Genomic DNA, 22,597 nt, shown 5'->3' with positions numbered 1-22,597 from the left:
ATATTTATTTTATTGAAGTGTTTTAAGCCTTCTGAATTCATATAGTAGTGGAAACGCACGGCACAAACTCGTACTTATTTTTTATCCAAAATATATAATTTTTGAAAACTAAATAAAAGTGAACTTACAAGTATAAACTGCTTGCCAGTTGCAATAGGATTCAAATATTTTATTCAACTTTTAGTATATTATTTGTAAAAAGTTTACCGAGTTTTTACTTTCAGGGTTGCCAAAGGTTTTTGAGAAAATTGTTCCAGGTTTTCTAAATTTCTTCTATTTTTTCATAAAACAAGTTTTTAGGTCTATTTATAGTTTAAAAAAATTTTAAGGTTAAAAACTTTTTTTAATTTTAATAGTTTAACAGCATTGAAAAGACACTGTAAAGCTACTTTAAACGTTTTTTTTTAATAAAAAAATATTAACTATTACAAATACAAATTAGTGATGTACCGGACTCACTATCCAGGTCCGGGTCCGGCCAGATATTGCCATTTTTGTCTGATATCCGGATCCGGCCGGATTCTAATTTGAAAAAAAAGTCCGGATCCGGTTCCGGCCGGACTTTAATTTGAAAAAAAAGTCCGGGTCCGGTTCCGGCCGGATTCTAATTTGAAAAAAAAGTCCGGATCCGGGTCCGGCCGGATCCTAACAGAGATCCGGCCGGACCCGGTCTAGTTAGTAAAAAAGAGCATACTGAAAAGTATTTTTTCAAAAACAAACCCTGTGTAAATTAATAAGAGTCATTTTCGTCAGTTAAAATTAAACACCTACCGTGATTGGCTCATTTTGTACACATGACTAATTTACATTTGTTTACATTTAAACTATGAAATAAACATTTCATGAAATGCAACTCTTTACATATGTTGTAAAATTGAAAACTTTGGAATGAATACTTGCATTATTTATTGTTTAAAGTTGAGCTCAGAGAATATTTAGAGTTAATACGGTTGAATGTACGAGCCAATAAGAATCATCTGACGAAATGTTTTAAACTAAATACTGATGCAACAAAACATCAGAACATGACAGGCAGTTTATATGTAATAAGTTAGTTAGTTTGGTGTGTAGCTTGAAGCAACAAAATATCTTGAACTTTTTTGTGAATGCTTATTGTAAGTAGTGTTTTGTTTTAAAAGTGAATATTTCATCAAGTGTTTAATTGTTTAAATATTTAATACAGGTTTGTAGTTTAATAGTTTATTAAAAAAATTTCAGTTTCTTGTTTACTAATAGTTTAATTTAATTTTAGTTTTTTGTTTTAAGTATTTTGATATAGATTGAAATAGCTTCCAGTTTTTAAAGTGTTACCAAAGTAATTAATAATTTTGTATATGCTAGTATTTCTTGTTGTGTTTTATATAAAAGATTCATCACTCAAAACTGTCGTGTCTGATTATAGAAAGTAGTCTCAGTTATAATTTAGTATTTGTTAGATATTAATTAAATAAGGTAGTATTTAAATATGATGGGTAGTACTAATAAGTTAAGTGTACCACAATCAGTCAACAACTTTACTACCAAATTGTCAACCTTTGATAGCTGTTTTACTGATTATTAGATTAAAGTATTTTTTTCATTTTTTAAAATCTCTTTCTGACTCAGGCTTATTTATACTCATTCTAACTAGTTTTATTGACTTAAACAGTGGCAACCTTGCTAATTTGAAAATTTTTGGGAATTTTAGAAAATATTGGACTACCTCAGGCTAGTTTAGTTTTATATAAAAACTCAGGCTAGTTTTCTTTTAGATTTGAATGAGTTTGAGCTGATCCAGTTTCAAATATTTTGTAATTTTCTAGTGTATTTTGTTTAAGAACTTGATTTCAGATTTTTCATTGTAAATAACACCTAAATTTGTAAATCTTGTGGCTAGCTGTTCTACTTATTATTAGATTAAAGTTCTTTTTTTTTAAGTTTTTAAAAACCTCATTCTGACTTAGGCTAGTATATTATAGTGATGTACCGCACTCACTATCCGGGTCCGGGTCCGGCCGGATATTGCCATTTTTGTCTGATATCCGGATCCGGCCGGATTCTAATTTGAAAAAAAAGTCCGGATCCGGTTCCGGCCGGACTTTAATTTGAAAAAAAAGTCCGGATCCGGTTCCGGCCGGATTCTAATTTGAAAAAAAAGTCCGGATCCGGGTCCGGCCGGACCCGAAATTGTGGGTCCGGTACATCACTAATAAAAATTAACTATATGACAGAATTTTTGTGTCAAATTGAAATTTCAATAATTTACATGTGAAAAATGTTTAATACTTTTCTAGGTTTTCTAAGTAGTTTTTGTTAAAAATTTCAGGTTTTTTATTTTAATTTTCTCAAAATCTAGGTTTTTTAGCCTAAATTGACAAATTCAGTTTTTTCAAGTATTTCAGGTTTTTTGGCAATCCTGTTACTTTTGAAAGGTAAAAAACTCCTGCATTTAAAGAATTAAAAATTAATACAGTGCTTATTCACTTATCTGGGACGCTCAATTATCCAGACAGTTTTAGTCAAATAGAAAGTTCAAAAAAGTTCAATATCAAACACAAACATTTTTGAGTGGTACAATTATTTAAGGCCATAGGGGGTAGACCATGTTTTTTTTTCATATTGATCTTATTTTATAGAGTTTTTTCTAGGCTTCAAGATGCTTTTTATTGTTTTAAAAATTCGAATTATTTTTTGAGATATGACCAGTCAAAGTCGGGCCGCATAATAGGTTCCCTATGAGAAGGGAAAACTAAAACAGCAAAAAAAAAGACCATTCTATTTAAAATCTATCTCCTCCTACTTTTTTCAAGCAACCTTCTTCAAACTTTCAGTCTAATATTTTTACAATAACAAAAAACAAACGTTACTTGGGACTTAAAAAAGTTTTTGTAAAAATTGTTTTTTGAATAAAAAACACTTTTTTTTTTGTGATAAAATTTTTAATTCAAAAATAATTAAAATTTATAAGAATTATTTTTTTATTTTAATATAAGGAACATTTCGTGAAAAATTTGAAGAAAATTGCTTGAAAAATGAAGGAGATAGCTTTTAGTGAATTTAAAGTTTCCAAGAAAATTGATACCAAATTTGCTGTCCATACGTTTGTAATGGAAAATTTAAAAAAAATAGAATATCTCAAAAGTTAAATGATATTTTGAATTCTATAAAAACTTGTAGTTTGTACTTTAAGCTTTCATATAAAAGCCAAAGTTAATTTTTGAAAAAAAAATATTTTACGGCCTAAATCTACCTAAAATTTAGCTTTTATTATTTATAACTTTATTATCTTTTATACATAAATATTTTTTTGTTTTTACTATAACGCTTTATAAGTTATTATGCATTGCATAATATACATCAGTTTTACTATTTTATGAAAAAAATAGTTTTTGTATGTAATAAACTTACTATAAAAAGTTAAAAAAGTTTAGTTGAGAAATTATGAAGATAGACTTTTAGTGAATAAGTAATTTTTGCATTTTTAGTTTTCTCCTTCCACAAGGAAAGTATCGAGTTCACCAGCTTTCAGCGTCTATATCTCAAAAGTTACTAAAAATTTTTTTAGGTGGATAAAATTGTCTGACAGCTAAGACAAAACTCTACAAAACAAGTTCAATCTGTAAAAATAAAGTATAAAATCCCCGTTTGAAATTTAAAGCTCAACTTTATTTGATTTGTACTAGATATTATTGAGCTTAAAAAACTTTGCTGGCCATAAATTGAAGTTGTCTGACCGTATATTGCTCACACCTTGTTTATCATACCTTTCTCAATTTCATGATGAGTAACACTAAAAATTTAATTAAGAAAAAAAGTATACTTTATGTATGCAGGGTTGCCAATTATTTGTGTCAAATCTTCTCATGATTTTCAAAATTTTATCCAGGTTTTTTAAAAGTACACATTTTGGGTGTATTTTTAGTTTAAAGTTAAGTTTAAAGTAAAAAAATGTGTTGATTTGTATAAAAACATTGAAAAGATACTGTAAAGCTACTTTAAATGTGTTTTTTAATAAAAAAAAATTTTTGATGATGACAAAACTTTTTTATCTATATGGTAGATTTTTTGTGTCAAATCTAAATTTTTTTACTTTAAAAATTATTTGAAATTCCAGGTTTTTCCAGGTTTTTCTTTTTCAAAATTTCTCAAATTCAAGGTTGTTTAGCCTAAATTGTCAAATTCCAGGTTATTCCAAGTTTCTAAGCTTTTTGGCAACCCTGTGTATGTTTTTCATTCAGATATAAGAATATAACAGCTTTAAAAGTATAATCTCTAAGAGATATGCAAATCTTAAACCTATAATCCAGCATACAGTATTATTTTTTAGGTTATATACAGGTTATTAATATTTTTTTAGAGGTTTCTTGTAACTTATTTGTTTATTTGATACTTATTATTGACATTTTAAGGGGGTAAAATAAAAGTAAACCAACATCTATTTAGATCTTTTTTACAAAAATAAGCCTCAAGCTACTTTTTTCTGTTTGTTAAAATATAATAGTTTTATGGATTTTTAAATAATAAAATGGTGAATAAAAATCACTTAATAAAAAATATATTTACTTTAATAATTATTCTGCAAATATTATAAAACTTTGTTGGTTTAATCTCTATAAAACAAAATAAAAAAGATTTTTATTTATTTTTTTCAAATATAATGGTTATTTTTAAACTTTTTAAATTTTGACCTAAAAAATGTTTTTGAATGTTGTAAGAAACAATTCTAAAAAATTGAAGTCTATGTTTCAGAAAAAATAAAAGGTTTTGTGGCGTTATAAGTTTTCGAGAAAATTAACCTTTTCTGGTGCATAAGTATATATCGTTTTTAACAAAAAACTATTACAACTCATGAGATAATTACATTCTTTAAAAACTGACTTTCATACTTTAAGCTTTCAATTAAAACCTTAAGTTTATTTTAGTATAAAACTATGTAAGACCCCCCAATGCCCTTAAAACTTTATAGTTCACATTTACAAATAAATTTACAATTATCATATTATAATATAAAAACATTCCAAGAGTTTCAAAGTCTGTCTTTTCCATGATATTTACAAAAAATATACAATTCAGGGTTGCTAAAAGTTTTTTTTTTTTAATTTTTAACGTTTTCTGAACTTTTTACATGTTTTTGAAAATACAAGCATTTGTCCATTTTTAGTTTAAATATTTAAGGCAAAAAACTGTCGTATATAGTATAAAAGTATTGAAAAGAGACTAAAGCTATTTTAAATGAAATTTAAAATAAATAAAATTATAATTGATACAAAAATATTCTGCATCAGAGCTTATACTTACGACAACCTTTTAGTTTTCAACTGAAAAATTTTTAAACATTTTGCAGATACATACCACATTGTGAAAAATATTAGATGATTTGAAAAAACGTTCAGCTTGGCACCATTCAATTTTCTGAAAACCACCCCAATGCAAACTGTATGAGACCCAAAAAATTCGACCTTGAAGTTTTATGTGGCAATTATCACAAAAACACACTGCACACAATTTAAAACAACTTTTTTTAAATCATTAAGGCATTTTTGATTTTATGTTGTTTTTTACTTTTTGTAAGTTTTCTTAAATTTCAACTTTTTTTTTTAATCAAGTAATATCACCATGAAACTTTATGTATATCATCTAAAACTTTGCACAGGGTGTTTTTGTGGTATTTACCAAATATAAAAAAAAAACTGAAAGCACAATGGTCACATTTCTAAGCCCTGTTGTGCATAATACATTTTTCTTGTTTTATACAAATTTCATTACTATACATATAATTTGTTTTTAATTTCCAGCTCTTGCTAAATTTTTTTTTTAAACTGTCAAATTCCAGGTTTATGGCAATCATGTTAATTTCATTATTTTAACTATTTATAGCTTTTGCCACTTTTATATAAAAGAACTTGAGAGATTTAATACATAAATTATCTTTATCACCATAACCAATAAGTTATTTGACCGCATTTATCTAACAAATTTTTAATCATATTAAATTATGAGTATATATGGACATAGAAGAAGGCTTTCGAAAAAACCAGAATAAGTTAAGATTAGCAATAGTAAAAAATCTTTTTTCAAACCTCCATGTCCGAGCTTGGGCTGTCCTCATTTCCACCGGATTGTGCAAACGAATCTTCGTCCATTGTATCTTGAGAATTGCTCTGGATATTATAATTTTTTATTTTTTATTACAAAATACTCAAAACTTCATTTAAAATAGCTAGAAGTTATTTAAATTTTGCAACCTTTTCGTGTAAGAAGGTTATAAGGTATAATTGGAAACCAAAATTTCAATGCTTATAAACAGTATCTTAACAGTCATGGTTTTCAAGCACTATTCTACCAATGACTTGAACTTAAAAACCTAAGAATTCCAATGTAGAAATTAATACAAATTTATAAGTTTTCACATTCTTCACTAAATTACAATAATGGGCAAAGATATTTTTTTTTGCTTTGTATTTTTACAAAAATTACTAAATTAAATTAAAGTGCATCTAAAGTTACACTTTTTAGAAGTATAGCTATTTTAAAAGGCATTTTTTGAATAATAGTGAATAATTATAGTTGAAAAAAAATTAATTTTTTAATTATTCAGCAATATTCTTTTGAAAACTTGCTTTTTTGAAGGAATTTTCTCAAAGTTAAAAGTGAAAATAAAAATTAGTAAAAGCTTAATGCAAAACATTATTATAACTTCAGGTTTGATTGCTGAAAAATAATTACTTTATAATGGCTAAACAATTTTTTTATTTTTTGAAAGTTTTATTTTGAGCTTATCATTGTTATAAAAAGATAACAGACATTGAAAACTATCTTCTTAAAGAAGCTTTTAAGAAAACTAACAATGTCGTAAAAAAATTTAAGTGTTAATAAGTAGTGCAAAAAAATTATAATTTTGAGGGCATAGGGGAGATTTAAAAACTTTTTTCACAATTTTATCTTATTTTATATAGTTTTTACTGGGTCACAAGATGCTCTTTACAAATTTTATAAGTTCAAAATAATTTTTGAGATATAGCCGGTCAAAATCAGAGGCAACAATAGGTTCCTTATGAAAGGCGCTAACTAAATCGGCAAAAATAGACTGTTTCACCAAAAATCTATCTTATCCTACGTTTTTTGAGATAACTACCTCAAACTTTAAGGAAATATTCCTTGGAATACTTATAAAATTCTGCCGCAAAGAATTTTTAAAAAATTAAAAAATTAAAATTTTATATAAAAAATAAACAAAAAAAACTTTTTTTTTTGTTTTTTAGTATAATTTTTTTAATTTTTTTAATATTGTTGCAAAAGAATTTTCTACACGTAAAAAGCATCTTAGAGCTTAGTAAAAACTAATTGAAATAAGATCAAAATGTGAAAAAGTGTTTTACCCCCTTCCCCCCCCCCCCCCTATGCCCTTAATATAAAGTTTTTAACAAAGCTTAACTCATTTCAAGCACTAAAAAAAAAGTTTCATCTATAAGCATTTGAACTAATTAACTTATTTTATCAAAGTTAACTTATTTAAAGTGTTTAAAACTACTCATTTTATTTTTATAGCTAGAACTTTTTTACATTGTCAATATTCAATATACTATCAATCTTATAACATAACTATTATGTAATCCTAAACATATGATGGCGTTGAAACTTTAAGAGTGTAAGACAATATATATTCATAAATTTACTTCAAAATAACTTAACCCTTAACATGCAATAATGAAGAGTACAATAAATGTATTAACCTATTAACTTAACAACATACCTGTTTACAGTTGTTTATTGGCTAAAGGAATTTGTAAACTGAAGTTTTAGAAAATTTTTAGTGGTAAAAAATGGCTTTAATACAAATAGATCAGCATTTATTAAACAAGCTGAGCGTAACGTTATGTACACATTTACAGACACTACTTTATTCTCAAAATTAAATCTCTATATTTTCAACTATAAAACTTAAAATAACTACATTACAATTATCTAAAACTATAAGAGTAAATTTTAAATATCTTTGAGTCTATCAGATATATTTGTTACTTTTAAGAAAGCTCACAACAATTGGTAGTAACTATAAATATTTTTATTCAAATAATTTAAAGTTACTAAAAAAGTTAACAAAACTAATGTTTTTTTTACTACTTTTTATTCAACACCTTATATTAAAACAAAATTTTACAATAAAATTACTCTGATTGTTTAACAATTTTAACTTTTCAAAATTTAAGTTTTAACATAGTATTATCTATCATATAAACTTATATCTAATAAATATAAAACTTACAAGCTAATTGTAACTGATCAAATAAATTACTGATGAGATTGTTTACAATTAATTATTTAAAAGCTCTCTGGATCTCCTTAACAAAAACGTTGGCGAAAGTCTGCAGAGCAGAAGCTTGGACTCTAATATGCCGTGAGACAAGTTTAAGTTTTACAAAAGGGTTGATCATACCAATTCGATCATAAGACCACAAGCTTCGGTAGATTAGTAGACTTTTGTCCTCATTAGGACCCATTAGTCAGTCATAACCGAAAAACTTGCAGTCTTCAATTTACAAACGATTTATCATGCTTGCGCATGAAGCAACCATTTGCTGGTATTTATCAGTGACGTCAGCATTGTCTTTTGCCGTGCAACGGTTAATACATTGTCCACTAGGCAAGACATCTGGTACGCTTGTATTATATACAATCAACAAAAACATCGGCGAAAGTCTGCGGAGCAGAAGCCTGGACTTTCGTATGTCGTGAGACAAGCTCAAGTTTTACAAAAGGGTTGATCATACCAATTCGATAGAGTAAACCGATTGAGTAATTCTGAGTAAACCTCCTTAAGGATAAGTGACAGAGGCCAAACTTTTGGAAAGGCTTAAATCTAGTTGGTGCAATGATATAGTTTTCTTAACTGAAACAGTTTAGAGCCTACTATTCACAAAAAAAAACATAGAAAAGTAAAAATTTTAGAAAGCTAAATTTAATAAAACTTCATTTATAACAGCTCTGCCTTAAAAGTGTTAGGAGAATGTGCAAAGACACATCAAAAATAATTCGTTCTGGCAAGCACTGTCCACGCGATAAGCGTATAGCAAGAATTTTTCCGAGTATATAAAAGTGAAACAATTAAACGTTTACTAAGAACTATTTACTACTTTCAAGTTTAAACAATAAATAATAAAAATTTTTTAAGTTGTGATATTTTTTATTTTATTACTTTTTTAATATTTTTGATATTGTTTCATTGGGAACAGGTCGAAATTGCAAGAAGACAAAATTGCACGAGGGGACTAAATTGAACGAAGATTAGAAAACTCCTTACAAAAGACACAAATAAAAAACACCATTTCACCAAAACCATTTTACCTTCATGTTCAACATAAGCTATTTTATTTTTACAGCAACTTCGTAAACAATGTTTTAACCTTTATTCAGAATAAATTTTCCAATTTAAAAAATTTTTTTAAACATGCTTTTTTTTTATAATAATTATTAAGTGGTAATCTAAACAAAAAAAGTATATTAACTTTTAATGCAGTTACAAATTTAAAAACAAATAACAATTAAAAATTGCTGTCTAAACATTTGAATCAAAAACATTCAAATGATTATACTAAAAAAGTAAATAGAAATACTTACAATCTACAAAAATTAAAAAATAGTTTTTAAATAATTCTTTGATAGAACTGTTTTTTTTTCTTAATTAAAAATGTGCAAAAAAAATCCTTTACCCTTACTTAATGGTGAGTATGCTGAGGTAAAAAATAACGTCATTACTCATTGTAACTTGAAAGTTGGACAAAAATATTGTTTTTTATCAGTTCAAGCTTACAAAATTTGGTAGTCCACGAAAACTTGAGTCCTGCTGTACACAAAATAAACCAGACCTATCATGTACAAAACATAATTAGTTTTTACCAATTTAAAGAAAGCTTACTCACTTAAGGAAACTCTTAACCTTTGGTTAGATATGACATAAAATTAAGTTTAAAAAAATCATTTTCTTGATTTACATAATACTCCTGAACAGATCGAAGTTTTGCATACTTTGATAGTTGATGTTTAATTAGTTTGATTTGTTTTTTAACATAAATTGACATCCATGCAAATTAGATAATTACAAAAAGTTTAAAGAAATTTAAAAAAATTACCTCATTGTATTTTTTTCCTTTCTCTGTTTGATTTTCTTCTGCTGAAAAAATATTTACAAGAGAGTATAAAACTTTTCTTTTTCCATTTTCGTTTTTCTCATTCATTTTGCTGTAAAAAAACAAAAATATTATCTGGTAAAGGCTTAAAAAACTGTTTTTGAATAGTGTTTGATAAAACAAAACAAAAAAACTTATTAGAAAATGACTAGTGATCTACCGGATCTGAGATCCAGATCAAGCGAAATTCTAAATTTCAAAAAAGATCCGGATCTGTCCGGGTCCTAATTTTTTTCAAAGATCCGGATCCGGATCTAGTTAGTTTAAAAAGACGTTCTTTTCTGAGAAAAGCTTCTTTCAGATTTATATACTAAGATTACCACAGATGTTCTTGTGTTAAAACTTTATTTCAACTAACGGCGTTTCACTGCTCTCAAATAAACTTAAGAACAGATCTACGGAGTCTATAAATGTGTGTTAATATTTTTTAGACTCCGTAGATCTGTTCTTAAGTTTATTTGAGAGCAGTGAAACGCCGTTAGTTGAAATAAAGTTTTAACACAAGAACATATGTGGTATATATTCCGATAAACTTAGCTTATCAGGATCTCCAGGATTTGACGCCTATTAACGTTACATCTTATACTAAGACTATATTTTTTTTTCTTTCAAGACTTTATTGTGCAATCTACGTTTCGGTCGCAGACCTCAGGAGTTCTTAAATTAAAAATCTAAAAAGATATGTAATAGTCTTGAAAAGTAACAACTTTGAAAAGTAGGGTTTTTTCTTTTTGGTAAAACAAGCACAATCAGGAACTTATATAGCTATAAAGATATCAAACTTTATAGGGATGACGGTCTCACAATTATAAGCAGAAAAAGTAACTAAGAGCTTGAATGATCAAAAAAGAACACAATAAAAATTTTGATAAACTTGGTTTTAGAATAACGATTGATATAGGCGTGACTAAATTTAATTTCCAAGATATATCCCTAGATACTGCGAACAATACACTCAAACTATACCAAAAAGAAAACTTCAGCATCAATTATATTAACAGTTATTCGAACTATCCGTCCATTATCAACAAGAACCACCCTAAAATGATCGAACAAAGACTCAACAGACTATCAAAAACCAAAGAAGTTTTGAAATAATCAATAACCGGATACCAGAATGCTTAATATTTCAGTGATTTTTAAAACTACAGAGAAAAAGGCACAAAAATATCGTAATACATCTGGAAACTTAAAAATAACAACACTGATTATAAAATAGACTGGGAAATAGTCTACTGCAGTGCTTCTGAAATGGGGTTCCGCGACGCCTCTCGGGGGTTCCGCGAAGGGGCTCAGAAATAGTGAAGTTCTTTGAAGATGATTTTTTTGGCCAGGCTAGCTTATCTCACCGATATTTTCGAAGAGTTGAACGCTTTGAACTTAAGCATGCAAGGGAAGCCAAATTCCATTTTTGTCATGACAGACAAGATTGAGGCGTTTAAAAATAGAATTAACTTTTGGAAGAAAAAGTTAGCAATGGTAATTTTGCGATGATTCACCGGTTTGATGAGACCCATGAAAAATGCATAGAATTCAACTTCTCCGACGAAATATAAAACCACCTAGATCTTTTGTCTATAAAGTTTCAACATGATTTTCCTGAAGATGTTCGCATCGGAAATTTATGGATTTTAAATCCTTTAATGTGTGATATTGCTTCAGAAGAAGTAAATCTTCCTACAGATTCAGAAAACGAATTGCTGCAACTATCTGAAGATAGCAATTTAAAATTGAGTTTCAAAGGGAAGGAGCTTTTAGATTTTTGGATATGTGCAATTTCAGAGTACCCCGTCTTAGCAAAGCGTGCAGTAAAACATATTTTACCATTCACCACCACTTATCTTTGCGAGTTCGGCTTTTCGCTTGTAACAAATATTAAAACGAAGCAAACGAACTGTATGCTGACTCCAACCTTATCTGTCTGTCTCCGTCTCAGTCTATCCAAAATCTAGCCGCGCATCGACATACTTGTTGCTAAGAGACAAGTTCAAGTTTCGCACTAAATGTTTTTTGATTATTTTTTCTTAGGCATCTTACCCGTTTATTTCAGTAACCTATGAATTCGATTAAGTTCATGTTCATTTCGTTATTGTTTGTAGCTCTCATTTTGTTTTTATTATGCAAGGAAAGATTTTCATGACGTTGCGATTAATCATGTTTGTTTTCGTTTATTTATTATAGAATCATAAAATATATATTGCCTCTGGCGCACTTTGAGCTTGTCTCGACTTAATACTATTACAATTGGTATGATTTCTAACAATGATATAGTTTTGCTAAAAATTCGATTTTCACTGAAAATCTTTTGTTTTTTGCAGGAAATATTATATTAAACATTTTATGTAAAACTAAAATTAGGGGTTCCGCGGAAAAGTTGAACTTTGGAAAAGGGTTCCGCCACTAGAAAAAGGTTCAGAAGCACTGGTCTACTGTATTGTCAAAGCCAAGAACCCACAAAGTATTTGCAGTAATTGCATACTAGAAAAAGTCGCGATTTCCAAAGCCGACAGAAGAGATAACTTAAATAAATGGTACGTACTCTTCTATTCCTGCATCACTTCAAAACTAAAGTCTTAATTTGTTCATAATATTGGTTTTATGCAGTCTCTTGAAAAAATTTATGTAGCTACTATTTTCTAAGTTTCGCACTAAATGTTTTTTGATTATTTTTTCTTAGGCATCTTACCCGTTTATTTCAGTAACCTATGAATTCGATTAAGTTCATGTTCATTTCGTTATTGTTTGTAGCTCTCATTTTGTTTTTATTATGCAAGGAAAGATTTTCATGACGTCTATGAAATTTGTTTAAAAAGCATTCAAACAAATTTTCAAATTTTCATAGTTATTACAAGCATATAATTCTTTTAATTTTCGATAGTTACGTCACAATTAAAATTAGCTACATTAAAATGTACCTTAACCTAAAGCTCACTCCTATAATTACGTTTTTACTCAAGCAATGTCTATTTTGAAGAAGAAAAATAAAAGCCTACATATAGATTCTTAGGGTAGCTGTCTAATTTGTACGAACGTACAAAATTGCATGAGTGCACAAAATTGCACGAAGATACTTCTGCACAAAGACTAATTTGCACGAGGGCACTAAATTGAAGATATTTTTGCACGAAGAGTCACTTTTGCATGAAGACACTTTTGCACAAGCAGACAATTTTGCACAGGTTAAATTTTTATTTATTTTTCAATTTCTTTATTAATACTAATTTAAATGATTTAGTTTTTATTTTTTTATTTTTTACTATCATTTTTACCCATAACCCTTACCCTCGGTTGGTAAGTTATATATATGTATTTTCTTTTTATTATTAATATTTTTTTTAACTTTGTTTTTTAATTTTTTATGTTAAAATTTTATTTTTTTTATTTTTTACTATCACTGTTACCCCTAACCCTTACCCTCGGTCAGTAACTTTTTTTTCTGTAATTTTTTACTCTTGTGCAATAATTTAACTCGTGCAAAATTGACTCTTGGTGCAAAATCGTCTTTGTGCAATATTGTTCCCTCGTGCAAATTTGGCTTTCTGCAATTTTGGCTTCGTGCAATTATGTTCTCGTGCAATTTAGTCCCCTCGTGCAATTTAGTAACCTCGTGAAATTTTGTCTTCGTGCAATTTAGACCCGTTCCCAGATTATTATTACTTTTATTATTATTTTGATTTCAAAACTTAACTAAAAATTAAAACTTTATCAACATCAACCTTAAGATTAAAAATTTATTTGTTTTGTTATTTTAAGTAAAAACTTATTTTAATTTAATTGTTTATATAATTCTTTCCAAGACTATTACATATCTTTTTAGATTTTTTATCTAAGCACTGACGAGGTCTTTGACCAAAACTTAGTTTGCATAACAAGGTCTTTGAAAGAATAATTATATTATTTCTCCTCTAGTAGTTGAGATCTCTTTATTTGTTTTCTAGAAATAAAATTTATAAAAAAACTTAGACTATTGTGTTTTGAATATTTAATATGTATAAAATTAGTCAAGGGAAACACTAACTAAAGTTTAGTTAATTAAATCATTTGTTGTAAACATACAGGTACATACATTCATTATTGTAAAAATAGTGAATTAATAATTTAAACCAGTGCTTCTGAACCTTTTTCTAGTGGCGGAACCCTTTTCCAAAGTTCAACTTTTCCGCGGAACCCCTAATTTAATTTTACATAAAATGTAAAATATAATATTTCCTGCAAAAACAAAAGAATTTCAGTGAAAAACGAATTTTTTAGCAAAACTATATCATTGTTAGAAATCATACCAATTGTAATAGTATTAAGCCGAGTCAAACTCAAAGTGCGCCAGAGGCAATAGGTATTTTATGATTCTATAATAAATAAACGAAAACAAACATGATTAATCGCAACGTCATAAAAATCTTTCCTTGCATAATAAAAACAAAATGAGAGCTACAAACAATAACGAAATGAACATGAACCTAATCAAGTTCACAGATTACCTTAATAAACGAGTAAGATGCCTAACGAAAAATAAATAAAAAACATTTAGTGCGAAACTTGAACTTGTCTTTTTGCAACAAGCATGTCAATGCGCGGCTGGATTTGGATAGACTGAGACGGAGACAGGCAGATAAGGTTGGAGTCATCATACAGTTCCTATGCTTTGTTTTAATGTTTGTTACATGCGAAAAGCCGGACTTGCAAAGATGAATGATAAAATAAATTTAACTGCACGCTTTGCTAAGACGGGGTACTCTGAAATTGCACATATCTAAAAATCTAAAAGCTCCTTCCCTTTGAAACTCAATTTTAAATTTATTTCTTCAGACAGTTGCAGCAATTCGTTTTCGGTATCTGTAGGAAGATTCACTTCTTTTGAAGCAATATCACACATAAAAGTATTCAAAATCCATAAATTTCCGATGCGAACATCTTCAGGAAAATAATGTTGAAACTTTATAGACAAAAGATCAAGGTGGTTGTATATTTCGTCAGAGAAGTTGAATTCTATGCATTTTTCATGGGCCTCATCAAACCGGTGAAACATTGCAAAATTACCATTGCTAACCTTTTTCTTCCAAAAATTAATTCTATTTTTTAACGCCTCAATCTTGTCTGTCATGACAAAAATGGAATTTTGCTTCCCTTGCATGTTTAAGTTCAAAGCGTTCAATTCTTCGAAAATATCGGTGAGATAAGCTAGCCTGGCCAAAAAAACATCATCTTCAAAGAACTTCATTAATTCTGAGCCTTCATCTTTAAGAAAGGTGAACACCTGCTTCTTTAATTCAACAAGACAAACCAGTGTCCGCCCCTTCGACAGCCAGCGAACTTCGTTGTGATAAAGAAGTTGCAGATGGTCAGCATCTAACTTTCACATAGGTCTTTGAGACATCTGACCTTTTTGTCACTTTTCTTTATAAAATTAACAGTTTTAATTGACGCTGAGAGAGCTTCTTGTAAACAAGAAGGAAGATGTTTTGTTGCCAAATTTTCTCTATGTAAAAAAAAATGTATTTTTTTAGCTTCAACTGCTTTATCCTTCATTTTCCTCACTACACCATTTTTGGACCCAGTCATAGACGCTGCACCGTCAGTATGAATGCCGACACATTTATTCAACTCTAAACCCTTGCTGATGAAATAATTTTCGACACATTTCATTAATTCAACAGAAGATTTTTATAAATGAATATCAAAAAAAATATCTTTGAGTTATAATAATTGAACAGAAAAAGCAATTACTTAAATAACAAACTTTAAAACTTTGCTAACACACAGGCATTTAAACATTTTTATCATGTAAATTTTAAAAATTGTTTCAAACTCAATTTCTGTTAAAATTATAAATACCTGGCCACAACTTTTAAAAATTAGAGTATCATTTTTTATCATGTAAGTTAAAAAAACTATTTAAAATTCAATTTCTGTTAAAATTTTATAGGCCTGGCCAGATTTTTTGAAAATTATAGTGGCATTTTGTAAGTAAAAAATAATCTTTTATACATATTAAATTTTAAATCAAGCTAATAGACATCTTTTTAAACATTTTTACAGCATTTGAAACAATATAATATACTAGAAATAAGTTTCTGATAAAGATTTTTTATATAGTTTTATTGTGTAAACATTTAGAATTTGTTATGATTGCTCCTACATTGTTTGCTTTAGTGATAATACAAGTATTTTCATGACTTCACTAAAAATAGAAGTTCAAAAAATTTGGGCAACCAGGACACCTATTAATAATGAATACTCATTAAAAGTCCTACTGCTAGATACACACTAAGCAGATCAATGAATGCTATAGTCATATATGTTTTCCATTTTATGTGTTCAATTTTTTTTGAAGTTTTATGATTTATGTTTTTTTTCTTTCAAATTTCTTGTTTAAATTTCGAAAGGCTTCGCGGAACCCCTGAGAGGCGTCGCGGAACCCTAGGGTTCCGCGGAACCCCATTTCAGAAGCACTGATTTAAACTATCTTGCAAGATAAGATTCTTCTACTGATTCTATAATTTAGTTCTATTTATAAACATAAAAAAATTTCTCTTTTTTGTATAAAACATATATCTAAATTTTAACGTATTTCAATTAATTGTAAGTCTTTACAATATTAATTAAACTATTTTGTTCTCATTCAAATATATAAATATTGTAAAAACTTTCAAATATAGCTCATTAAAAATTTGGTTACTATAACTTTAAGAGGTTTTTGTTCAATAATTTTTTAATTTTTCAATTTTTCATTTTACAAAATATTTTTTTTTGTTAGTCCTGGTTTAGATGAAAAAAAGTATATACTTGTAATAATATTTTAGCGAAAAGTTTAAAATTTTGTTGAACAACTGCTGCCTCTAAAATTTATAGTAACCTAAAAATTTTAATATTTTGTTCTATATATATTTATATATGAAGTATTTTCCTAAAGTAATTTTTATATTAAACAATAATGGTAGCCAAAAACTCAGTATACTAAGTACACTCAGTATAACTCGAGATTTTTTTCAATTTGTTGAATATTTAAGATAACTCAAGACACTAATGCCTAGCTAAACATTAAAAAAACTAATTAATTTAATGCCTAATTAAACCATTTTTACTAATTAATGGTATTATAATAACTAAAACTTATAAGTTTGTTCTTTATTGAAACTACATAAAACTTAAAAAATTTAGGATCCTTATTTAAAAATAAGATCTGGATCCGATCGGAACCTAAATAGTAGATCCGGTAGATCACTAAAAATAACAACAGCAATTGGAAAAAATACTCAAAATATTAAAAATAAAAATTCTTCTCTAGCTAAAAACAGCATAGAGCAGGGTTTCCCGAAGGGCCAATTGGCCCTTTGGGTGTCACTAGGTATTCTGGAGTTGATGATGAAGAGCAAAAAAAGGTTTTAGGCGGTTTTAATGGTAGTTTTTAAAGAAACTTTGTTGGAGGAGCTATTAATAAAGTGAGTAGTTTTCATATTATCACACATTCATATGATGTTTTTAATTTTGAAATTCAATTATTTATACTACAACAAGAAGTTTTAGAAGGGGACGGGTCACTTTTGAACAAGCGTCACTTTCGCACGGTTACTTTTGCACACAAGGTCACTTTTGGACGAGTGGAAATTTTTGCACAGAAGGTCACTATTAAATGGGGCGTTACTTTTGCTGGTGATATTTTACACGCCAACTTACTTGCACAAAACATCACTTTTGCATACAGGCCAATTAAATGCTAATTTTTTTAGAAATTAGAAGTGTGCAAAAGGGACACTCTGTTTAAAATTTACCTTCTGCTTAAAAACAAATAATTTCCCTGAAAATTTAACGCCATGCAAAAGTGTCCCCTCGTACTAAAGTGACGCTTGTACAAAAGATATGCCGTGCAAAAATGTCCACTCTTGCAAAAGTGACTCTTAGTTCAAAAGAGTCCTCTCATGCAAAATTGACGCCCACCCGTTTCAGAAATATGTATATCCTTTATTTAGCTTAAAGTTAGTTCTCTCAACTATTTTCGTTTATACAACAGTTAGTTTCATTATCTATTAAGGTCAAGGAGTGTTCACCTTGTTATTTAGAATTTGACATTATTTTGAACAGTTTTATTTTAGGTATTAGACACTATTATACCCCTAAAAAAGTCAAAATAACTTAAGAGATTTAGAGAATCAAACTTGGTGAGTTTACAGATTTATACGGAAGATAAAAAATACTATTTCACCTTGTAAAATTTCACTTCTCATTTTAGAAAAAAATATTATTAACTTTTTACAGCAAAGTATAGTTAACATAACTAAATTTTTAATTTAAAAAAAAGAAATTTTTAATAAGAATAAACCTATTTTTTGTCAATGTTTATATAATTTATCTATTAACTTTTTTAATGTTCTAAAATATTATTTTTCTGAACTACTTAAGGTTTTATTTCTTAAAAATTTTAAGTCTCTAAGCTAAAAAAAATGTAAATAGCATTTTAGTAAATTTTCAAATTCCAAAAATGATAATGAAAAAATAAAGTCTTTATGTTTTTCTATTAGAAACTGTTTACAAAAATAACTATTTCTCAAAAGTTTATTGAAACTTTTCATTCTTTAAAAACCATACAATAGTTTCATACTTAAAGCTTTTCCATACTGACCTTTGTTAACTTTTGTAAAAAAAAAGCCTTTTAACTTCTTAAGTTATAAAATGGTTTGTTTTTTATTAATACTTAATAAACCTTACCTCTTTAAGTGAAACAAATACACATTGTAACTACTTTTCAATTTAAAAAAAATTAAATACATACATCAGTGAGCAGTTGTAATTATTCACAAAAAGTAATTAACTAATTTTTTTTAATTGTTCTTACAGACTAATTTAGTTTTCTTTTGGAAGTATTTTTATGTACAGCAAAAGAAGCTAAAATTCAAAATTAACAGGTTAGTAGAATTTGGTTGTCACTTATTTTACTGAATAGAGCTTGTCTCAAAAATAAGTTTTAAATACATTATAACTATTTTGTCAATAAAGAAATACATAAAGTTTGTAAATCAGTAAGCAGTTGTAATTAAGTTAAAAAGTACTACACGGTAACTCAAAATTTGTACACTTTATGTCATAACTAAAACTTAATATAATATGTTACTAGCTAGAATAGATAAATTTTGAACTACATGTAAATAGTATCTTATTAATTTTGTTATAACTTAATTGTTATACTGTTTTTGATTAGGGGATAGTTAAAACATTTTAAATAAACTTGGAAGTTCAATATTAAATATATTAATATAAATACATACCAATATAAAAATCATCAAAAAAAAGTTAAAAAAGTAATTTCAGAACAATATTCTGAACCAAAAATACAACGCAAGGTGACATAACAAGTCAAGTTACGTCAATCACAATTAAGAGAGTTTACTCAACCAATAAAAACAACGTAATTTATATTATAAAATCTCAATATGTTGTTTTTTTGGTGTCGACAGTTTAAACTTTCATTATTTCAACTTTTCAAAAAAGAATCTGTACTTAAATTGATAAAAAATATAAATTAGTCATTATATCATAATTTAGTAATACTTGTCTTTTTTATGTTGCACGTAAAACATCAACGTAGTATTGAAACTTTTTTATTAAAAAAACTTTTAAGAAAAAAAAGGAAAACGATCTAAAGGTGAATTTCGTTATTTATAATTATAACACTTAATTTCAAAAAAAAAACTTATCACTAAAATATTATTGATTTTTTTTATAAAAAACTTGAATATTTAATTGATAAAAAGTACAAATACTTAAAACGTAGATATCAACAAAAAATTAAATTGAAGAACAACTTATTTTGTCCAAAAGTATAAAACTTCATAGAAGCATAACTATAAGTTTGTAAATTTTTAACTATAATAACCAAGCTGAAATGTAGCATTATTTTTCTAGTTTTAAATTTTTAAACTATTTAAAGATGTGTATAAATGCGGTCATAATTTCAAGTGGACGTAGAATTATTAGGAACAAAAAATTAATAATCGTAATTTAAGATGTTATATTTGATTACAAGTTAATTCTCAATTTAAACCTTATAAGAAAAGTACTTAACAAACTAATAAATAATTAGGTCCTTATTACTCATTTTCTGAAAATTCTTAATATTTTGTCTAATGTTTCCTTTTCATTGCAAGACTATCATCTGTTTTTTTATTTATTTTAGGAACATTTTGTAGAATTGAAAATAATTTAAATACTCAAACAAGTTTGCAGATTTTTTTAAAACGGATTGAAGTAACTTTAAAGTCTGTTTAAGGGCTGAAAGTTATTTTTAGTTTTTGTTTTATTAAAGAAATTTATATTTACAATGCGGATATTATTTAAATTTTAAAGAATCATTTCAAAATATTTGCAATTTTTGATACACTTTAATGTTTTATGACAGTATACCTAATAAATAACCAATTATCAAAAATATACAAAAAAACTAGAGAAAAAACTGAATTTGCAAAACGAAATAGGTTGTTTATTAAAATAGTAATAAAATTGTAAACTTGTTTTATAATGATTAAAAAGTTTACAGTCTTTTTTTTATGAACTTTACTTATAAGTTTAAAAATTGTTACTCCGAACTCATTTCATTGTATTTAATAAAAGTAAAGTTTTTATGAAATAAAATACTTTAAATTACTTTTAATATATTTGTTTTTAATAAAGCTTAAGTTGTTTCTGTGCAAAAAAAAATCAACTAAAGAACATACTTTTAATTCATAATTTTTTTGAGCACTCTATACATTTTAATACGAAATTAAATAACTAAATCAATTTTGGAAACAACATCCTAACGGACAAAACCAGCAAAATTCTTAAAAAATTTTTGTTTTTTGCATTCGAATCACATTTTCATACGCGAAGTGTAATGTATAAATCTTATAACTCTAGATAAGTACCGATTTACAAAATTAAATCTCTATGAATTATATTCTTAGTTAATTATACAATAAACCAGTTTTTTACATGTTTTTTATATGAAATATCTCTTTTTATTTTATTTGAAATGTTTTACAAAGTTTTTGTACTTTACAAGTGTTATAGATATTATGACGTAGTAATGAAAATAATTACAATTATTAGCTCCAATTTTGTTTGTTGAACATAACGTTATAATAAAATTAAAAATATATGTATACTCTTATTAATAGTTTTTTTTTTCTGGTCGATAGTGCTCGACAAATTGAATTGGAGCTAAATATTTATTCGATTACATAAAAACAATAGATTTATACAACCGTTTCGTATATAAAATATATTACCTCATACACTTATCAATAAAGCTGAAGTTTATTAACAATATTTAACAGAAGTTTAGAACTTAAAAAATTTATAAATATTATTACGTAGTAATGATGAAGGTTTTTATACAGTAAGTTAATTTTTCAAAAAAATACGCTTATCTTGTTAGTTTAAGAATGTATGCATTTTGAAAAGTTTTCAAAGGTTGTATTAGAAAATGTCTTAAACTATTCGTGTTCGCGGCTTATATTTACTCTGATTTAATATTTAGTTAGTTTTAATTTTGCTAAAAAAGTATTTTTGGTAATGAATGCATATATAATCGAAATTCAATACTAAATTCGGCTGCAACTTTGCAACTTCGAAAAAATAGAAATTGATAAATCAGACAAGATCATAATACTAATCAAGAAAAGCGAGGGACAAAATATATGCATTCATTACCAAAAATACTTTTTTAGCAAAATTAAAACTAACTAAATATTAAATCAGAGTAAATATAAGTCGCGAACACGAACAGTTTATGAAATTTTTCTAATATAGCTTAAACATATTTCTAATACAATCTTTGAAAACTTTTCAAAATTCATAAATTCTTAAACTAACAAGATCAGCGTATTTTTTTAAATTAACTTACTGTACAAAAACCTTCTTTATTACTTCGTCATAATATTTATAAAATTTTTTAATTCTAAATTGATGTTAAACATTGTTAATTAACTTTAGCTTTATTGATCAGTATATGACATAATATATCTCATATACGAAACGGTCGTATAAACCTATTGTTTTTTATATAATCAAAAGTATATATATAAGCTTATTATAACAAAACAAAATTATGCCTTGAACAACTGTTTAAGTGCTCAAAACGCTTCTTGCAGCCAGGTATTTTATTCAATAAAAGGCAACCTTTGAAGTAGAATAACAAAATTAGATAAAACTATATATTACGTAACAATAGCATATGTAGTACATTTTAAACAACATTTAAAAACATTAACAACACAGTTTTTAGACAAATTGTATTCGGAAATGCAACTCGTTCCCATTGTTAAAATACACCAAATTTCTGACATTAAGATTTTACTTAATTTTACAAACATTTTTCAAACTGTACTTTTTTACGTTCGTGCTAATATTTTCCAATAAATCCCAAAATTAGCTTTAATACTTTTAGCTTCTACGTGTAC

At 26.9% G+C, this 22,597-nt stretch overlaps 1 protein-coding gene across 1 annotated transcript in view; it reads right to left on the bottom strand.

Annotated features, from left to right (window-relative positions):
* The window catches only part of LOC145829609 (uncharacterized), a 50,197-nt gene that overhangs the window by 11,063 nt on the left and 16,537 nt on the right, over window positions 1–22,597 (bottom strand). The window contains exons 3-4 of the mRNA XM_082937453.1: window positions 10,110–10,218; window positions 6,060–6,140 (exon numbers count right to left, since the gene is read on the bottom strand). Coding sequence (XP_082793579.1) covers window positions 6,060–6,140; window positions 10,110–10,214 — 186 coding nt within the window. The 5' untranslated portion in view covers window positions 10,215–10,218. The remainder of the gene's footprint in view (window positions 1–6,059; window positions 6,141–10,109; window positions 10,219–22,597) is intronic.

This window comes from Thalia democratica, chromosome 2, assembly GCF_965202585.1.
Source record: "Thalia democratica chromosome 2, ktThaDemo2.hap1.1, whole genome shotgun sequence".
Taxonomy (NCBI): Eukaryota; Metazoa; Chordata; class Thaliacea; order Salpida; family Salpidae; genus Thalia; species Thalia democratica.
This window is presented reverse-complemented; position numbering and strand designations above follow the sequence as displayed.